The sequence below is a fragment of the Thunnus albacares genome, chromosome 16 (assembly GCF_914725855.1).
Source record: "Thunnus albacares chromosome 16, fThuAlb1.1, whole genome shotgun sequence".
Taxonomy (NCBI): Eukaryota; Metazoa; Chordata; class Actinopteri; order Scombriformes; family Scombridae; genus Thunnus; species Thunnus albacares.
The window spans coordinates 7,911,504-7,927,917 of NC_058121.1; the positions used below are offsets into that span (position 1 = coordinate 7,911,504).

A 16,414-nucleotide genomic window follows, 5' to 3' on the forward strand; every position below is an offset into this window, starting at 1 on the left:
AGGTTAGTGGGGATGCATAGTTTCTCAAAATTAACAGGAAACAACTTAGTAATATCCCCTCAGAGTATGATGATTTATTGTTGTCACAGCTTGCTAACTTGCTAGCTTGCCATGATATTAAAAACAAGCACTAAATCACCTTTTTCATGATTATATTTCAGATTATTTACCTCTAATAGATAGACCACACACAATAAGTTACGCTGTTAATTCTGGCATCATGTTGGCTAAAATGTTGGTGATATTTTTATGTAAAATAACACGTATGTAAACACAATGTGCAATGTTGAGGTCAGCAAAAATGATCGAGGTCATGTCCAAACATCGTACGATAATTCGATAATGTAATTATCGTGACAGGCCTAGGAACTACTGGTTTAATCCTTATTTATTTTCTAAACTTAGCCTGTATTATTTAATGTATACTTTTAATCTGAAAAGTAACTACAGCTGTCAAACAATGAACATTTAAATAGGTTTTTCTTGCCATAATCATTCCTCCTGTTCATACTGACCATTAGATGATCCATTCATGACGTACTTATAATGTAAGTGATGGGGGACAAAATCCACAGTCCTTGTTTTGGAACAAAAAAAAAGCAGATAAAAGTTTATCTGAAGCTAATATGAAACTTCAGTCGTCCAAATGGGTCAAATCAAGTAGATATATTTCAACATTTCAGTATTTTTAGTGCCAAAGTCCCTCTTTTTGTTACTAGACTTCCACCGCAGCTCAACAGGGAAACACTGTTTGAGGAAACACATAGAGAGAATTTGATGCTAAAAAGACTGTAAATGTCCACTTGATGTGACTGACTCAGACTGCTGAAGCCTCATATAAGCTTCACATCAACTTTTAAGTGCATTTTTGCACAAAATGACTGTGTGGACACACTGAATTTTGGCCCCATCACTTACACTGAAAACGCATTTGAACGGGATCTTTAAGAGCCAGTATGACCAGGAGGAATGATTACAGCAAGAAAACCTCTTTCAGTGATCATGTGGACACCTGACTGCTGTTTTAACATCAGAGATGAAAAATTGTGAACCTATCCTTTAACGCCCACACATTAAATGTACGTGGGCAGCGTCGTACCAAGCTTTGGTTTAATTTAACGCCTCTTAGCTAAATTAAGTCAAACTTAATCTCATTGGGGGACGTGCTAGCTACCCATGAACTACAGCTTGCTCATTTAAATTGGCTAAAGAGCTGCCAGCAAATGAACGCAGGCTCATTTCAAGACGTTCTTCTAATCTCGACTGTGAATAATTTAGGGTGTGACAGTTGAATATCTCACTTTTCCAGCCTCCATTTGAAGTAGAAGGACTGTTAGCATTAGCCACATTACCTAACAGAGCTAATCCGCTCACCTGCTCCACCGAAGTCACCGTTTCCACCCCGTCATCCGCGAACATCTCTGCCGAGTGACACTCGCTGAAGCACCGCAGGGGCGTCGGCACACCGTCCATGATGATACTAGGACCCGTTAGCTGTAAGGGAGGCCGTTAGTTTGTTTTGGTAGTTTCTCACTTTCACTGACTGGACTCTCCGCTCCCTTCCTGCAGACGGCTGGAGTGCGGCGGAAACTGCGCGCACGCCCGCTACGGCGTCTCCAAGGGAACAAACATCTGCCATTCACTAACGGCTCACAGTTATATTATCGCTTGAAAAGGGTGTTTTAACGTCAGTTTTAGAGTAAAATACCGGTTTATGACTGTGTGTCTTTCTCATGGTCAATGTCCAAGTTTTTTATTATCCATATTCTCTAGTTGGTGATTTGTTACTGACGTCGAAAAGCAGCACTTTTCCACCGTTAATCTGCGTCAAATCAGCAACATACACAATAGTGCCGGAAGTGTAATGATCTACCCTTCAAAATAAAAATTCGAAAGAGGTTGTGGGGGTAAACCTTCAAATCAAGTTCAAGTTCTTTAATGTTACATCTCATTACATTACACAAGTATAGAGAGTAAAATGTTTCAGCTCCTCCACAATGCAGAAAAGAAAAAGAAATATTTTAAATAAAAAGCAATAGTAAGAGATAAGAGTACAAACAAATATATACAACATGAATGTATGTATGTAAAGTGTGCATGTGTCCTACCTATAATACATGAATAAATATCTATATGTGTATAGTATACAGCATGTGCATGTACAAATATAGGTATGTGTTTATGTATGTGTGTGTGACATCAGGCAAGCTACAGGTCTTTAGTATCCATTGTTCATAAGCCTGGTGGCCTGGTGGAAAAACCTGCTCTGGAGCCTGCTAGTCCAGGCCTTGAGGCTGCGGTACCACTTGCCAGATGTCAGTGGCTGAATCAGTCCATGGTTGGTGTGGCTGGGATTCAATGGTTGGATTAACCTGTTTGCGGGCCTGTTGGGCCTCTGGTGCCTCCAAGTACCCATGAAGTACAATGCACACAGCACACCATAAATGGCAGCTTCTTTAATATCTTGCAGATACCCAGAAACCAGCAACTAGGCCAGTCCTAAGATGGGACTTTAGTGATTCCTACTGAGAAATCAGTTTGCATTTCCTGTTTTTTCTCTATTTCCAGAGAGATGTCACTTTTTTGCATTTTACGGCCCTCCCTCCTTTTTTCCAGCCGTTTGGCGAGAAAAAATCATTACTTTAAACATAATGATGATATGACAATATAAAAACAAAAAGCAAAATTTCTTAAAAATATGAATTGCCTATAGCATACAGGAAGTGGGGTACCTAAGGTAAATTACAATTAATGCTTCAGAACCATGTTAGAAGTGTTAATACAGACACAGCAATTAAGCATCTGACAAAAAGTCGATAATATGTACACAAATGTACAGTGATAATATTATTATAAACTATCATACATATGAGCAATGGAGCAGAATCAAAGCCACATTAATATGTTCACAGATAGCTTAAGATGAGCCTTTCATATAAGCCTGGATTCAATTGACAGATGAAAATAACCTGTGTACAGTGTGTGCATTTCTGGATATGTGCATAAGCTCCCACTATCAGTATTTCTACATACAAATGAAATACATAACTAACACACCATGAAAAATAGGGATTATACTTTATTTTACTACCAAAACATGAATCCAACCCTCGTTCTAAAATATCATAATGTTCACCAGTTGTGCTTTTATGTAGGAAACAATAACCGGAAGTCTCCTTTTCTCACTCGGTCTCACTTGACAGTGGTCCACCGCACCCACTGGAGGCTGGAGGCTGCCTGGGAAGCTGGAGCATCCCTGTTTTGTTTCCCCACCGACCCAGCATCAGTGAACAAAAAGAAGCATAGCCAAAGCCTTATGCTGACCATCTGAGCAGACATGGGATGCATGTGGGGAGGGATTGGTCATTTATCGCAGAGCTAGCTGACTGGGGCTTTTTTCATTTAACACTACATTCAACACCATGGCTAAACAGTACGATGTGCTCTTCCGACTCCTGCTTCTCGGAGATTCTGGGGTTGGGAAAACATGTTTGTTATGCAGATTCACGGACAACGAATTTCACCCGTCTCACATCTCCACCATCGGTAAGACTCCGCACCGCCACCAGGAGTTATTTCTTAGATTTCACTTCTCACTTGTGTTAATTAGCACTCACAGCACTCAATGGTCTTTCAGCATTTTCTATGGATGCGCATCTTCCTTTTATTGTGGCCATTGAATTGTCAAGCTGAATTCCACAATGATTTAATCATAAATTTTGAGGAGGTTATTTGTTTTGATTTGATTAGAGTTGCGCATGCACGTGGAATAAAGAAAAGGATATAATGTGATTGCATTGGTTGGGGAAGCCCTGAGGGGGAAAGAGCCAACACTTGGCAGTCATGCAGATGAGTTTACCAACTATCAGCACTTGGCACTGACAGTGCAACCAAGTGCCATACAAAATACCAGCCAGTACTTACTTTTATATCTAGAAATAGGCTTTTTTTAATCTCAGGTGCTCGTGTTACCAACCAAACTGGAGTCCAGGGACCACTAGGTATCCTTTTGGCATGCTGCAGGGTATTGCTGATCAAAGTGGGGGAAAAAAGCTTTATTTCTTAACTCATGCATGACAGCTCATTGCACTCTGCGATATATCACCCCTCTAATGAGCCATGAAATTATATATTAAATCTTATCTCAACACAAAATTTTTTTTTTTACAAAGAGGGTCCTTAGTGTCAAGGAAAAATTGAAAAAACAACTGATCTCATAGTTAACGTGAAGTTTCTGGAGGATAATTATGGCACAAGTGTGACATTTTGTATTTTGCATGACATGGCTAATTTTGACAGATCCAGCTACTTCTTTGTTTAATTCAGAAAATGCAGAAAAAAACTAAAAAATATGTCTTCCTCCTATTCTTCATGGATACGCCACATCCCTGAAAATGGTATTGACTCAGCAAAGCTAAACCTTTCCTCATAGTTGGACTGTGCAGTATATAGACTTTCGTAGTTAGGAGTGCAGACTGTGGCAGGCACATAACCGTGCTTTACTTTGAAGTGAAGGAAATAAGGATGTACAGTACAGCCTTTGTTGACATGCTGCGATGATGTCTTTTATATCTTCTTCTGTGGAAACTGACCTGTCTTTCCTGTGTGTATGTCTATCTGTATGTGCTCCATCATAGTGCTTCCTATTTCTGAGGAAGCAGCTGCTTTCTGACATTGTTTTCAGTAATTAGCCATAATATGGAGAAAACAAAACACAGGCATCCCCGTGGGTAAAGTTAAAGTCAGTATGTTCCAACTGGTTGTGATGGATAACTGCCTTTTTTATTGAGAAGATAGAGAACATGTTGTCTAAATAAGGTCAAAGCAGTGAATCATGAAAGCAGTGGTCGGTGTGTGATTTTCAGACAGATGTTGCTTGAAAAGATCAAACAGGAGCAACAGTGAGAATATGATTACACTGTTAATTATTCATTTTAGCATTATTTATTAACATTATTTTTGGACTACTGGTGTGTTGGAGTGCATGGAAGCTTTAATGCTAAATCAAAGGCTTTATGATTTTTGAGTGCTCATTGAACTCCTGCAAACAGCCCACAGGCACAGCGTGAGGCTCAAACTCAACTTTCACCACAAGCCTCGTCACACCGAACTTTGTTACATCAAATGCTTCTTCGGTTGTTTCACCTTCTCCAGTCAGCGATGATATATGCCTGCATGCATACTAAGACGGCAGTTCACTGTTTTAAGTCATGCACCTATGGTATATATCTACAGGAAACTTCTTCCCTGTAGAATGATGCTTATACATGACAGGTCTTTCTCTTCTCTTCTGAAAAGTTCAGGCAGTCTGCGCACATTGAAAAAAAAAAAATACTTCGGCAGACTTTTTGCACTTTTGTTACATTGTGCCAAGTGTTCACAATCACAGCTGGATGTGTCAGAAACCAGGCTCTTGTGTCGGTGTAGGCGCTGCAATCCCGATATTTATGCAGGACTGAATAGTTTGAGGCAGCAGAATGTGTCTATAAGCCGTGGTGGGAGGTCTTTCATGGGCCTGCAATATTTCACACCCATCTCCTCAGACTAAACAAGCCCAACAAAGTCTAAAGAGAGAGAAAGAGAGAGAGAGAGAGATCAAGAGTGACCACCATCAGTGCTCTCCTGTGGAGGATCAATAAATAATTTCCCAACCTTCACTGTGACGGAGGGATATAAATTCTCCCCCATGTGTCCCTCATGGGGAGCTCCATTATTCATCAGGTCTCCTTCCAGTCCACTTGTTCATTTTTTTTTACTCTTAATTATCTCAAAAACTGCAGGGACCTGTCACCCATGGAAGATTTTATTCAGCAAAGCTCCTCAAGTTTTTCCATAAACATTAGAGGAATAAAAAACGTCTTTTTCAGCAGAGGAAGAATGACATCTCCTCCAAACACAGAAATTCAAACACTGAGGGTTATAAGCCAACAGTGTGATATTAAATAGATGTTAAAGTACATGGACATCCAATATGTGATGTTACGGCCATTAAAGGGGACCTATTATGCTTTTTGTGGTTTTCTGTTATGATATACTATTATAATGTCAGATATCTATGTTAAACACTGCTAGTCATGCATGCACATTATCCACTTGAGTAAAGAATGCAAAAAAGGAGTGAAATCCTATGACTATAGTTTGTTTCATGGTTTGTTGACGTACTCTCCGAAGACGGAGGAAGTCTTCTGCGGTGCAGTTCTGAGAGCTGGCCAATCAGAACAGAGTGGGTTCCTCAGGAGGAGGGCCTTAAAGAGACAGGAGATAAAACTGCCTGTTTCAGACAGAGGCTGAACTGAGGGGCTGCATAAAGAGCCAGTATAAGATAAATCAGGAGTTTTTTAATTCTGTAAATCATGCAAAGATATTACAGTACAGCCCCAGAATAAAAAAATATAGACCTGTGTCCCCTTTAATATGATGCTACGCTCTTCAGTCTTCAGGTTTTCCGCAAGATTTTGGAACATGGTTATGGGGGTTTGCTCCCATTCAGCCACAAGAGCATTAGTGAGGTGGAGCACTGATCTTGGGTGATGAGGCCTGGCTCGCGGCTACAGTTCCAGTTCATCCCAAAGGTGTTGATGGGATTGAAGTCAGCGAATGGGACTCGCTTTGTGCATCGAGGCATTGTTCCCTTAATTGGAACAGTACACAAAAGTAGTTTGTCAAAGTCTCCACTGTTTCCAGAGTTGTTTGTTTCCTGTGCTCTAATTGGGCTCAGGAAACAATGTGCATTCATGTTCAACATGACCTTCTCCTGGCTATTAAATGCTTTTTGGCATTCAACAACAGCTCAACATAAATCCTTTAAATTGATACAATAAATAGTTTTTACAGGCTACATGGAATGTACATATTTTATCCGTGTGCAGTTTATAACTGGACTCCTTCAGAAGTTGAAGGGCAGTTAGAGCGTGTATTCACTGTGTCAAAGAATTTCCCACAAAAGAAAAAGAGTTGAAACCACCGAGCGAGAACTGCATTTAAATTCAAGCTGAGATTTTTGTCTTTGCTTTGATCCATCAAGGCTTTTTTGAAAATAAATCGCATACACAGAAGTAGGATAACAAAAAAGCCTATATGGCTATAGAATCAACAAAGAATATGACTTTATTCTCTTGTTAGAGCTCACACAGAAATAAAAGCACCATCCACAGCCCCCCTTCAATACAAATCAATAAAAATCAAAGTACTCCAAAAATCATTGGAGCAGCAGGAATTCTGATATTATCCTGACTACTAACATACTCCTCCAGGTATCCCATTTCATTTTAGCAGGTCACTCTGTTCCTCATAAGACTTTTATCTGGGCCCCAGAGTGCACATTTCTCTGGCATAGAGCAGCTGTGGAGATGATTTAGTAATGTTATTCAGTCACACCGCTGAGTTTAATCTTCCTCGCCGTTACCTCGGCGGTCTCGTCACAAGACTCCTCAGAGCTCCTGGCTGTCACCACACCTATAAAGCATGAGCCCGGCCCTGCCCTATGTCATATCTCAATAAGCAGCTGTCCTCACGGTGGTGATCCCAATGGTGTAACGGTGACGACCTGGTCATACACTTAACCTGCCACTGTTAGATGAGCTCATTAGCCTAAACGGCCAGGCATGGATCTCAGCCGCCACAGATGCTTAGCCTCTTATAAAGCAGTTATCATTGAATTCAGTGGTGTTGTCATTGGCTTAAGCTTTCCCAGGCTTTTTAGGAACGTGAAAGGTTTGATCGTACATTATTTATACAAAGGAAGTTCTAGCTGTTTGTGTGTGTATGTGTGTGTGTGTATTAAGACTTCAGGAAGACACTCAGCCAAGATATATAGCCTGGCACACGTCGTCCTATTAAATCAAAATTTGTAGTTTTTACACTTTGGTTGTTAATGGATTAAATAAACGAAATATAAAGTGTTAATTAGTGAGCTTTGGTAGGCTAAGTTTGTTACTTTCTGACAGAGCCAGGCTAACTCTTGGCAAGAAAGCAAATTGGTGTATATCTATGTCAAACCATTGCTGAAAGGTTTTGCCTCATAACTTTAAAACTATAAAGTGTGGACTTTAATCTGAAAGAATAAGGATTTTTGATGCTGATACCAGTGTCAGTATTTGAGAATGTAAAATATATATCCACAGATATTCATTTTGCAACAAACATGTTTGATAAAGATCCCTTAATATATATATATATATATATATATATATATATATATATATTTGAAAGAATTGCAACGAAGATATGTACTGCGCAGGAAATTTGACAGTTGAAAAATAAATTTGTCAGTGCTCTCTGGTGGCCAAACTATGTAACAGCTATGTTTCTAAATTCCAAATATATACTGTATATTTGGCATTTCTGTAAGGCAATTTCTTGCCACTTATTGGCCCTTATATACAGCCATACTGACATATCTGCATTAGCAGATACAGTATATCAGCCTGGCAGATTTACTGTCAGGTAGTCAAAAAGTTAACTTTTCCTGGATTTCTTGGTTTAAAAGACTTGAGTTTTTGACAAAACTGTTTTTTTTTTCAGTTTTAAATTATACTTATCCTCTTGGAATAGACTGTGATGTTTTTTGACTACAGTCCTGATCTAAATATGAACACAGTGTAACATTGGTCTGATATGAATTAATCACTAGGAGTTATTGTATATGTTTTAATTTCATAAGGTCAGTAAACAGGAAGCTCAGTTGTTCAGTACGGATTCGTGACAAGTTTATTATTGGAAAAAAATGTTTGTCCTTTGTCCTGACCTAAAGACAACAGCTGTCAACAGCTGTTGGCTGTCCTCTGCTGGTACTGATAGTCATGGATGACAGAGCCTTTCCCCAGTGAATTTGTGTCAGTGCCAGAGCATCCAGCCGTCCATCCATTAGTGAGCCTGTCACCATTACCTACAACACACTGACACGTGTCACCGCCTAATCCGTCCTGCGCAGTCGAACACAGTCTTCCTGGTAATTAGTCAAGTCAATTTTTGGTGTGTACCCATTAGTTTTTACATGGCTTTCACTCTGCCGATTGTGAAATGCTGCCATGTTAAATTAACTGCTGTCTCTCATATTGTGCACATCACGCTATCTCCAGTGTTACAGTTTCCTGTGAGGGGAAGCTGTACAATGAGTCTTTTCCCAACTGCCTTCATGATTGAGGATTTAACATTTCTTCAAACTTTACATGCAGAATTATTCTTAAAATTTGGCAAATGCAAGGACCAATGTGTAGGGTTTTTTTTTCTTTGTTGCAGTAAAAGTAATAGTTTATCCCACAGACACAATTCAATTCAGTTAATTTTACTTTATTTTACCAGTATAGTCTCCTCAGTACCAACACTGCCTTACTGGGAGCCTTGGGTACAAATATTGAAAATAAATAATAAAGACATTAACACAATTAAGAAATGTAAAACAGTAGTCGATCAAATGTATTGGTGTATAGATTCCATTTACATTTGAAAGCCTCCTTTCTTGTTTGTTCCCTTGTAAACCTGTTTAACTGATTCCAGATAGTAGCACCATAATACTGAATAAAAGCTGCTCTTGAACGCAACGTTTTTTGCATATGCATTGTCCTTTATCCTGAAACAGTGACATTCATGACTGTCTGCACAATTTCTTATGCAGATGTGACCTCTGATGTAGTGTGGGGTGGACCAAATAATGGAAACACCCCCAAAAAACTGGAATATCAAACCTCTAAAATGGTGTCTGATCTCTATTTACCTTCAGAACAGCATCAGTCCTTTGTGTCTAGCTGTCATGCAGTGTTTGCACTGTGGTCTGCACCTCACCTGCTCTATAAAATGGCTTCATTTTGCTTGGCTGATATGAGACAATGCAGAACAATCAGATAGCCGCCCATACAGTTTATTTGTCTAACCACAGGCAACAGACAGCAGTGTGGGTCGAGGCATCGTTGGGTTTTCTCCAAATATAATTCAGAATGTACTCATGCAGAACAGTGACTAACGATTATTTTCATTCTTGTTTTATCTGTCAATTATTTTCTCGATGAATTGATCAGTTGTTTTGTCAATAAAATGGTCAGAAAATGATGAAAAATGTTCATCACTGTTTCCCAAAGGCTAAGATGCAACCTTAAATTGTCTTGTTTTGTCCCCAACCCACAACCCAAAGATATTCAGTTTACTATCACAGAGCACTAAAGAAACAAGAAAATATTCACATTGAAGAGGCTGGAACCAGAGATTTTTGGCATTTAAAGAAAAAAAAGAGTCAAAGTGATTTATTGATTAAAAACTCATGTTGGAGAGATTTATGGCTGATTTTCAATGATTCTTTACGACTTGCCTGTGTAGCCATCTTGATTTATTTTAAAATTTCCTTGATTTTATCCAGTCCCTTACTTTAGACACACATTGTACAGCTTGAGAATCCATTAGTCCGTATCTGCATGATGTTTAAATCATCGCTGTTTGCATGGATGACTTCTGACTGGAGCTTACAGTAATACAGTGCTAATACAGCTGGACAATGACACAGGAAGATGGCCTCTCTTTCATTAGTCTCCTCTCTCTTCTCAAGCCTCAGGCAAAGCAAGCCACTGATTGTTATGCTGACCTTTCCTTTAGTCTTGGTCTGAATGCTCCCTAGTCAAAGGCAAAGGCCGTCTCACCACTCACGCTGTCAAGTCAGTGAGCTCCAGCCTCTGCGGAGCCTTCGCTTGACTCCAGCTTGTTCTCAGCAAACATTCAGTCCAAAATCAGGCGGGCCAGCTATAGTACATCTGTCAGCTATTTCCTTGTGTCTGTTGGAACACAAACCTGGCAGAAATGCAGCTATAACAACCACAAACGGCGCGTTCCTCCAGTTATGTGAATCGATTGGACTCAGTAGCTCTTTCCCTGAGTGTGACACATGGGTATTGAGTGTCAGGTTAATTGGGATGAACTGTTAATTGATTTCTCAGGGATTAGTGTGGTCTATAGGAGCCTGTGGTTTTGCTTATTATCAACTTAAGTGCATTAGTCAGAGGAGACAGTCATGAAAAAAAACCACAAGGACAAAGAAGAAGAAAATCAGGAGAGATTTATATTCAATTATATAAAAAAAAATCTGCTTCTAATTTTTTTTGGCATTTTGATTGAATGACAGCCAAGTAAGCTTGAAATGTTTTTGTTATATTGTAGGAAGAGTAGAGAGTAAAGCTTTAATGTCCCAGAGGGGCAATTTGGCTTATAGACAACAGTCAGGAAAAATAATCAATACTTGGATTCATTTTTTGTTATAAAAATGCAAAAATCTCAACTTAACATCAGCACAAAATGACTTCTGTCCACAAATATCTGTACTCGTCTTCAAAAATGAACATTGTGCAAAGTCCTAATAGAAATATAAAATTGGCCCTGCGTGTGATTTTCTGACTATGAACAATATCGCACTCTGAAATAAATCAGAGATCACTGAACCGTGAGCGACTTCTTGCTTAACCCCTCCCCGCTTCTGCTCTGCTTCTTCACGTCTGCATCTCTGTGGCGTTATGCAGCACTCTTCTTCCTTTATTTCACCTCCCATGTGATCGATGCAGGGAACTAAATGAGGACTCAGCTCGCCGGATCATTAGCCCGATCTTCTAACAGGCTGATTATGCAGGGATGATGTGACTCTCGTTGCGATAATGCCCTCTATGATGTTACAAAGCTGCAGCAGATACTGGTAAACCTCTGTCTGTAGGAGACGTGCTGGGTTAATTGATTTCAGTCAGTTACTGGGTAGAAAGTGCACCCGTCACTTGGAACAGTGCTTCAAAGCATTTAGCCTGAGCTCTCAGTGAATGTAATATTGTGTTTCCTAACCGCATCTTCTGTTTGTTGCAGGAGTGGACTTCAAAATGAAGACACTAGTAATAGATGGTATCAAAGTGCGGATACAGATATGGTAAGAAAAGTGGATTGGACACGATGTTGGAAGGATTATTAATGTTTATAGATATTACACAAGTAGTTCTGACAGAGGGGGCTGTAACTTTAATCATTTACGGTTGTTTAATCAGCCCTATGTTCATCTATAATCTCATTAATGTATCTGTGTGTGCATGTTCATATGTGTTTGTGTGTCTGTCCAGGGACACTGCAGGCCAGGAAAGGTACCAGACCATCACTAAACAGTACTACAGACGAGCACAGGTAGTTTGATCTTAAGTTTCCTCTACTGGCTCTGCAGCTGCAAGTGATTTTCCACACATTAACGTCCTGTAATATTATTACTACAGAGTAGCATAACATATTTAATCTGGAAATTAAATTTGTTACAGCTTCATGACTAACTCATGCCTAATGCTTGGCAGCGTTTCAGTTACTGGTGATTTAGGTGCACTCAATAACAATAAGGATGGAGGGGATCTGTATCAACGTTGCTACATATAGCAGCTTTAAAACCTCAATATAAGCTTTGTAAAAGGATTTGTATGATGATGGTTTCATTCATGAGACCACCCTTGAGACGATGTAGCGTGCTATCTCATGGTATTGTAAGTGTGTTGTTTTTAATATTTAAGACCACATTTCCTTCAGACTTCTTGTAGAGGATGTTGCTGCTTGCCGTCCTGCCAAAAATAAACAACTACCACCACCCTGGAGTTGCAGTGTACATGCAATTTTCCTTTGCTTTAGGCTGCTGAAGAGGTTAAATATGCTGGAATTGACTTTTCTATTTACCAGAAACTGGTAATGAAATTGGAAGAAAAGTGTCCTGTTCCTGTTTTGTGCTTTAAAGCATTGCAGCAGATTTCTTTATCCAGCCAATGGCATACAATGTAAAATGCATTGTTTTTAGAGGCTAGAAGTGGCCGCTTGGTTTGTTAGAATTAAATATATAATAATGTTTTAAAATGTATTGATTGGCATCTTTACAAATGACAGGAAATTGAGAATTTTTTTTTTAAGATTCTTTAAAGCTTCTGAAATTGAACACGTTCTCGTCTGTTTTTGAAATCTTTGACTATCACTCTTCAGGGAATCTTCCTGGTGTATGATATCACAAGTGAGCGATCGTTCCAACACATCATGAAGTGGGCCAGTGACGTGGACGAGGTGAGTCACGGAGATTAGGGGATTTAAAAATTCAATATATCAGGCAGAGTGGAAAATCAACAGGCATTTTTCCTCCACATTGTGGAAAGGGCAGAACTGACAGAAGCACTTACTGTGCAGAAGCCCCAGGTTGAAAAAGAACAGCTGCCTGACATGGTGTAATAAAAACCAAATGCTTTGGCCTGACAGATGCTGTGCTTATTATGTTCCATCTTTATTTTCAAATACCTGTCATCATATTTTTTTTAAATGTGTAGCCATAAACATCATAGAGAAGAGATCGCATTTTTTCCTCTAGCAGTCACTTTTTTCTTTTGGCTTTGAGTTGAAGTAGTCATCTTCCCTGCATCCCTGTCATTTCCCGGATGATTTTTTGCTATTAATTTTGTCATTATGCACTAATTTCCTCAAGAGGTCTGTCCAAATATATACTCTATTGATCTTGGCACACTTCCCACTTACTTTTAATCTTGGTCTCATTTCCTGAGCACTCTTGCCTCTGTGTCCCTCTCTCTTCCTTTCTCTTTAATTCTGTTTCTCATTTCTCTTCCTTGTCTGTAAATATGCCTCATTTCCTTTACATTCACATGACAAACCCCTGCAGTATGCTCCCGACAAGGTCCAGAAGATCCTCGTAGGGAACAAGTCGGATGAGGTGGACAAGAGGCAGGTGGCCACAGAGCAAGGTATCAAGGTGGGTCAATGGTTGAACATTTCACTCAATTAAATATTCAACGAGCTGATACAAAGCATGTATGACACTGTCAGACAGAGTGGAATTTATAACCTTAAAGCTGCTTAATGGGATACAATTAGGAAAAGTGTATGTTAACGGTGACATAAGACAAGACAAAAGAGTCTAGTTGCAGTGATGTAGTATGTTTGCAAACAGAATTTGGGAGTCTATGATTTGGATTGTGTTCTGATGGAAAATTTTGCACTGTAGGTTGTGATATTTAGGGATGATGTGAGAGAGAAAACTTGGTTCGGGTGTTGCTAGAAGCTTGAGGTGTAGTTTCTATCAGGCATGTGTCTCTAATCTGTAAACAAGCTCAAACGGCCCTGGCGTCAACCTCAAAAAACAAGTGCAGACAAAGACTGACTCATCTGTCTCCTGCTGCCTCACATTTTACACTAAAATTTGCACTTTTTTTTGCAGGAAAGTGAAATGTTGTTATTGTTGTTGTTGTCACTGTCATCTGTCTTCCAGCTGGCCAAAGCTTACGGAATGGACTTCTTTGAGACAAGTGCCTTCACCAACCATAATATAACAGAGGTGAGATGACATTTAGAGTCGCTGCTCAAAAGGAACTCGTGACATTTCATGACTATGCACACAATAAAAACAAGATCAAAGCAATGCAGTCATGGTTATGTAAAGGGAGGAAGTAACTTGATAAGTGACGATGCATTTGTGGCTGTGTTTCCCTTTAAGACTTTCACACGATTGGCTGAGCAGGTGCTGGCAGCCAATAAAAAGGACCTGGATCTTCTCCGGATGTCCATTAACGACGAGCTTAATCTTGCTGCTCTGGAGGAAGAGGAGGGACTCTGCGACAGTGCGGCCGGTGACCAAGGCAAAGGCTGTTGGTGTTAAACAACTAACATGACTTTAAGTTATATGTCTTCACCAGACACTTTGCGCACTCTTGGAAAAATGTGTCTTCTTTTGTATTTAGCTGAAATGAAGAGGCGCTCCTATAGCTAGAATTCTGAAACCAGCTACAGTATGTCCCTCGCTTTCATGGAGCAACGCCAAAAATGCTAATGAGCCATTTGAGAGCAGTTTCAAGGACAAAGGGGGAGACATTTTTGCCACAAAGTGCCAAGTGTGTGGTGAATTAACCAAGTGAAGGTCCAAATGTCAAGGTTTTCCTCATAATGTTCATTGTCTAAAGCACTAATTCCTGCTCAGCTCAGTGTGTCTTTGATCTAACCAAACGCAATCCCTATCCACTACCAGCCAGGCATTTGCATCCAATTGAAAAAAAAAATTAAAATAAAAAGCCACTTGCTGAGCTGCAAAGTTGATTTCTTTCCAAAATGTGTACAGTAGTCCTGATGTAGAGGACAGGGAATGACTTGGAATTGTTCACCACTGACTTGAAACTTTTCACAATGTTGTTTATCACATTTTTTTCCCCCCCAGGCGCTGTCTCTGATATGAATCATAAGGCTGGGTGCCTTGCACATCAACAATGTGATTGATTACATTTGGCCTTCATTCACCTCTTTAGTATTTTCCTTCATGTGGGTGATTGCACTGATGTACTCACAGCCTTTCAACCATCCAATGCATCAGATGTAGTGTAAGAAATTACCACAAGAGGGTGCTACATGTATTGCAAAAACAGCACACACACACACCTGAGAGGTGTTCAGTGTTCAGTGATGCCAGTACACTGTTTTATCTTCTCTTTTTTAATTTTTTGGTGGTAAATGCAGCTGCAACGGTTACCTTTAATGGTATGAAAGGATTCTAAATATATGCAGCCATTTTTTTTTATAATTTTATTTTATTGTTACCATGCAAATGTTGGCCACACAGACACAGGTTTTGCAGCTTGTAATATAATCCCTTGTAGGGCCACACGCACACTCTGATAATTTGCAGTGAGGTGGTTAAATGTGGGAAACATTGAGAGCAAAATCATTTAATTTCCTTGTAGCAAAACGGAAGGTATTTTTCATCATTTTATAGTCTTTGTTTATAGCAGACAGTATGCTGTAGTACAGATAGTTTGATAACTGCCCATTGCATGTACATATCAGGTTTTTCAGATCATCATAGACTGATAGAATCATGAGCATACACCATGAATATAATGTATTACCATTAGGGGGCTGTATAAAAAAAAGTCCACAGTGATATAGATGGTCTGAAATATTCCGTCTGTGAATATAACAATGTCTTGGTCATTATGTCCTTTTCTCACTGTTTTGTACAGAGTCCAGTGGAGATGCCATTTCTTTTTTTCCCCCCCCAGACTTAACAAGTGACAAGCAAGAGTTTTGCATGTGATCCACTCTTTTTTTTCCCCTCTTTCTTTTATTGCAACTTCAATGAAGTTAATAATCATCTGACCGTGTTATAAGAAGAGCATTTGACCAGAGTTGCCTGTTGGAGACTTACACAGAATGAACATCTTAGGACTAACTTTGGCTACATTTCTTTTGCAATTTATTATGACTAAATGCTACTCAAAACAGTTGTTAATGTGTGCAATGTGTGAAATGGCAGTATGTTGTGTTGAATGATGTGCTGGACTAAGCTCTAGATACACAATGTATCTGTGTTGTTTTCAAGAACTTTTTTTTTTTGCCCCTCTTTCTTTTAGACTACTTTAATTGTATTTGTGGAAATATATTA

General features: G+C 39.4%; 2 protein-coding genes across 4 annotated transcripts in view; one reads left to right on the forward strand and one right to left on the reverse strand.

The window, feature by feature from the left end:
* fntb (farnesyltransferase, CAAX box, beta) overlaps positions 1–1,615 on the reverse strand; it is a 22,540-nt gene extending 20,925 nt beyond the window's left edge. The window contains exon 1 of the mRNA XM_044376208.1: positions 1,375–1,615. Coding sequence (XP_044232143.1) covers positions 1,375–1,473 — 99 coding nt within the window. The 5' untranslated portion in view covers positions 1,474–1,615. The remainder of the gene's footprint in view (positions 1–1,374) is intronic.
* The window catches only part of rab15 (RAB15, member RAS oncogene family), a 21,627-nt gene extending 6,545 nt beyond the window's left edge, over positions 1–15,082 (forward strand). The window contains exons 1-7 of one of the 3 annotated variants that reach the window (XM_044376209.1): positions 3,207–3,546; positions 11,830–11,890; positions 12,078–12,138; positions 12,967–13,044; positions 13,649–13,738; positions 14,255–14,320; positions 14,480–15,082. In XM_044376209.1, coding sequence (XP_044232144.1) covers positions 3,423–3,546; positions 11,830–11,890; positions 12,078–12,138; positions 12,967–13,044; positions 13,649–13,738; positions 14,255–14,320; positions 14,480–14,641 — 642 coding nt within the window. In that variant the 5' untranslated portion in view covers positions 3,207–3,422 and the 3' untranslated portion in view covers positions 14,642–15,082. Of the gene's footprint in view, positions 1–3,206; positions 3,547–11,829; positions 11,891–12,077; positions 12,139–12,966; positions 13,045–13,648; positions 13,739–14,254; positions 14,321–14,479 lie in introns of those variants that run through there. The other 2 variants (XM_044376210.1, XM_044376211.1) reach the window with 2 other exon arrangements.
* The last annotated feature ends 1,332 nt before the right edge of the window (positions 15,083–16,414 follow it).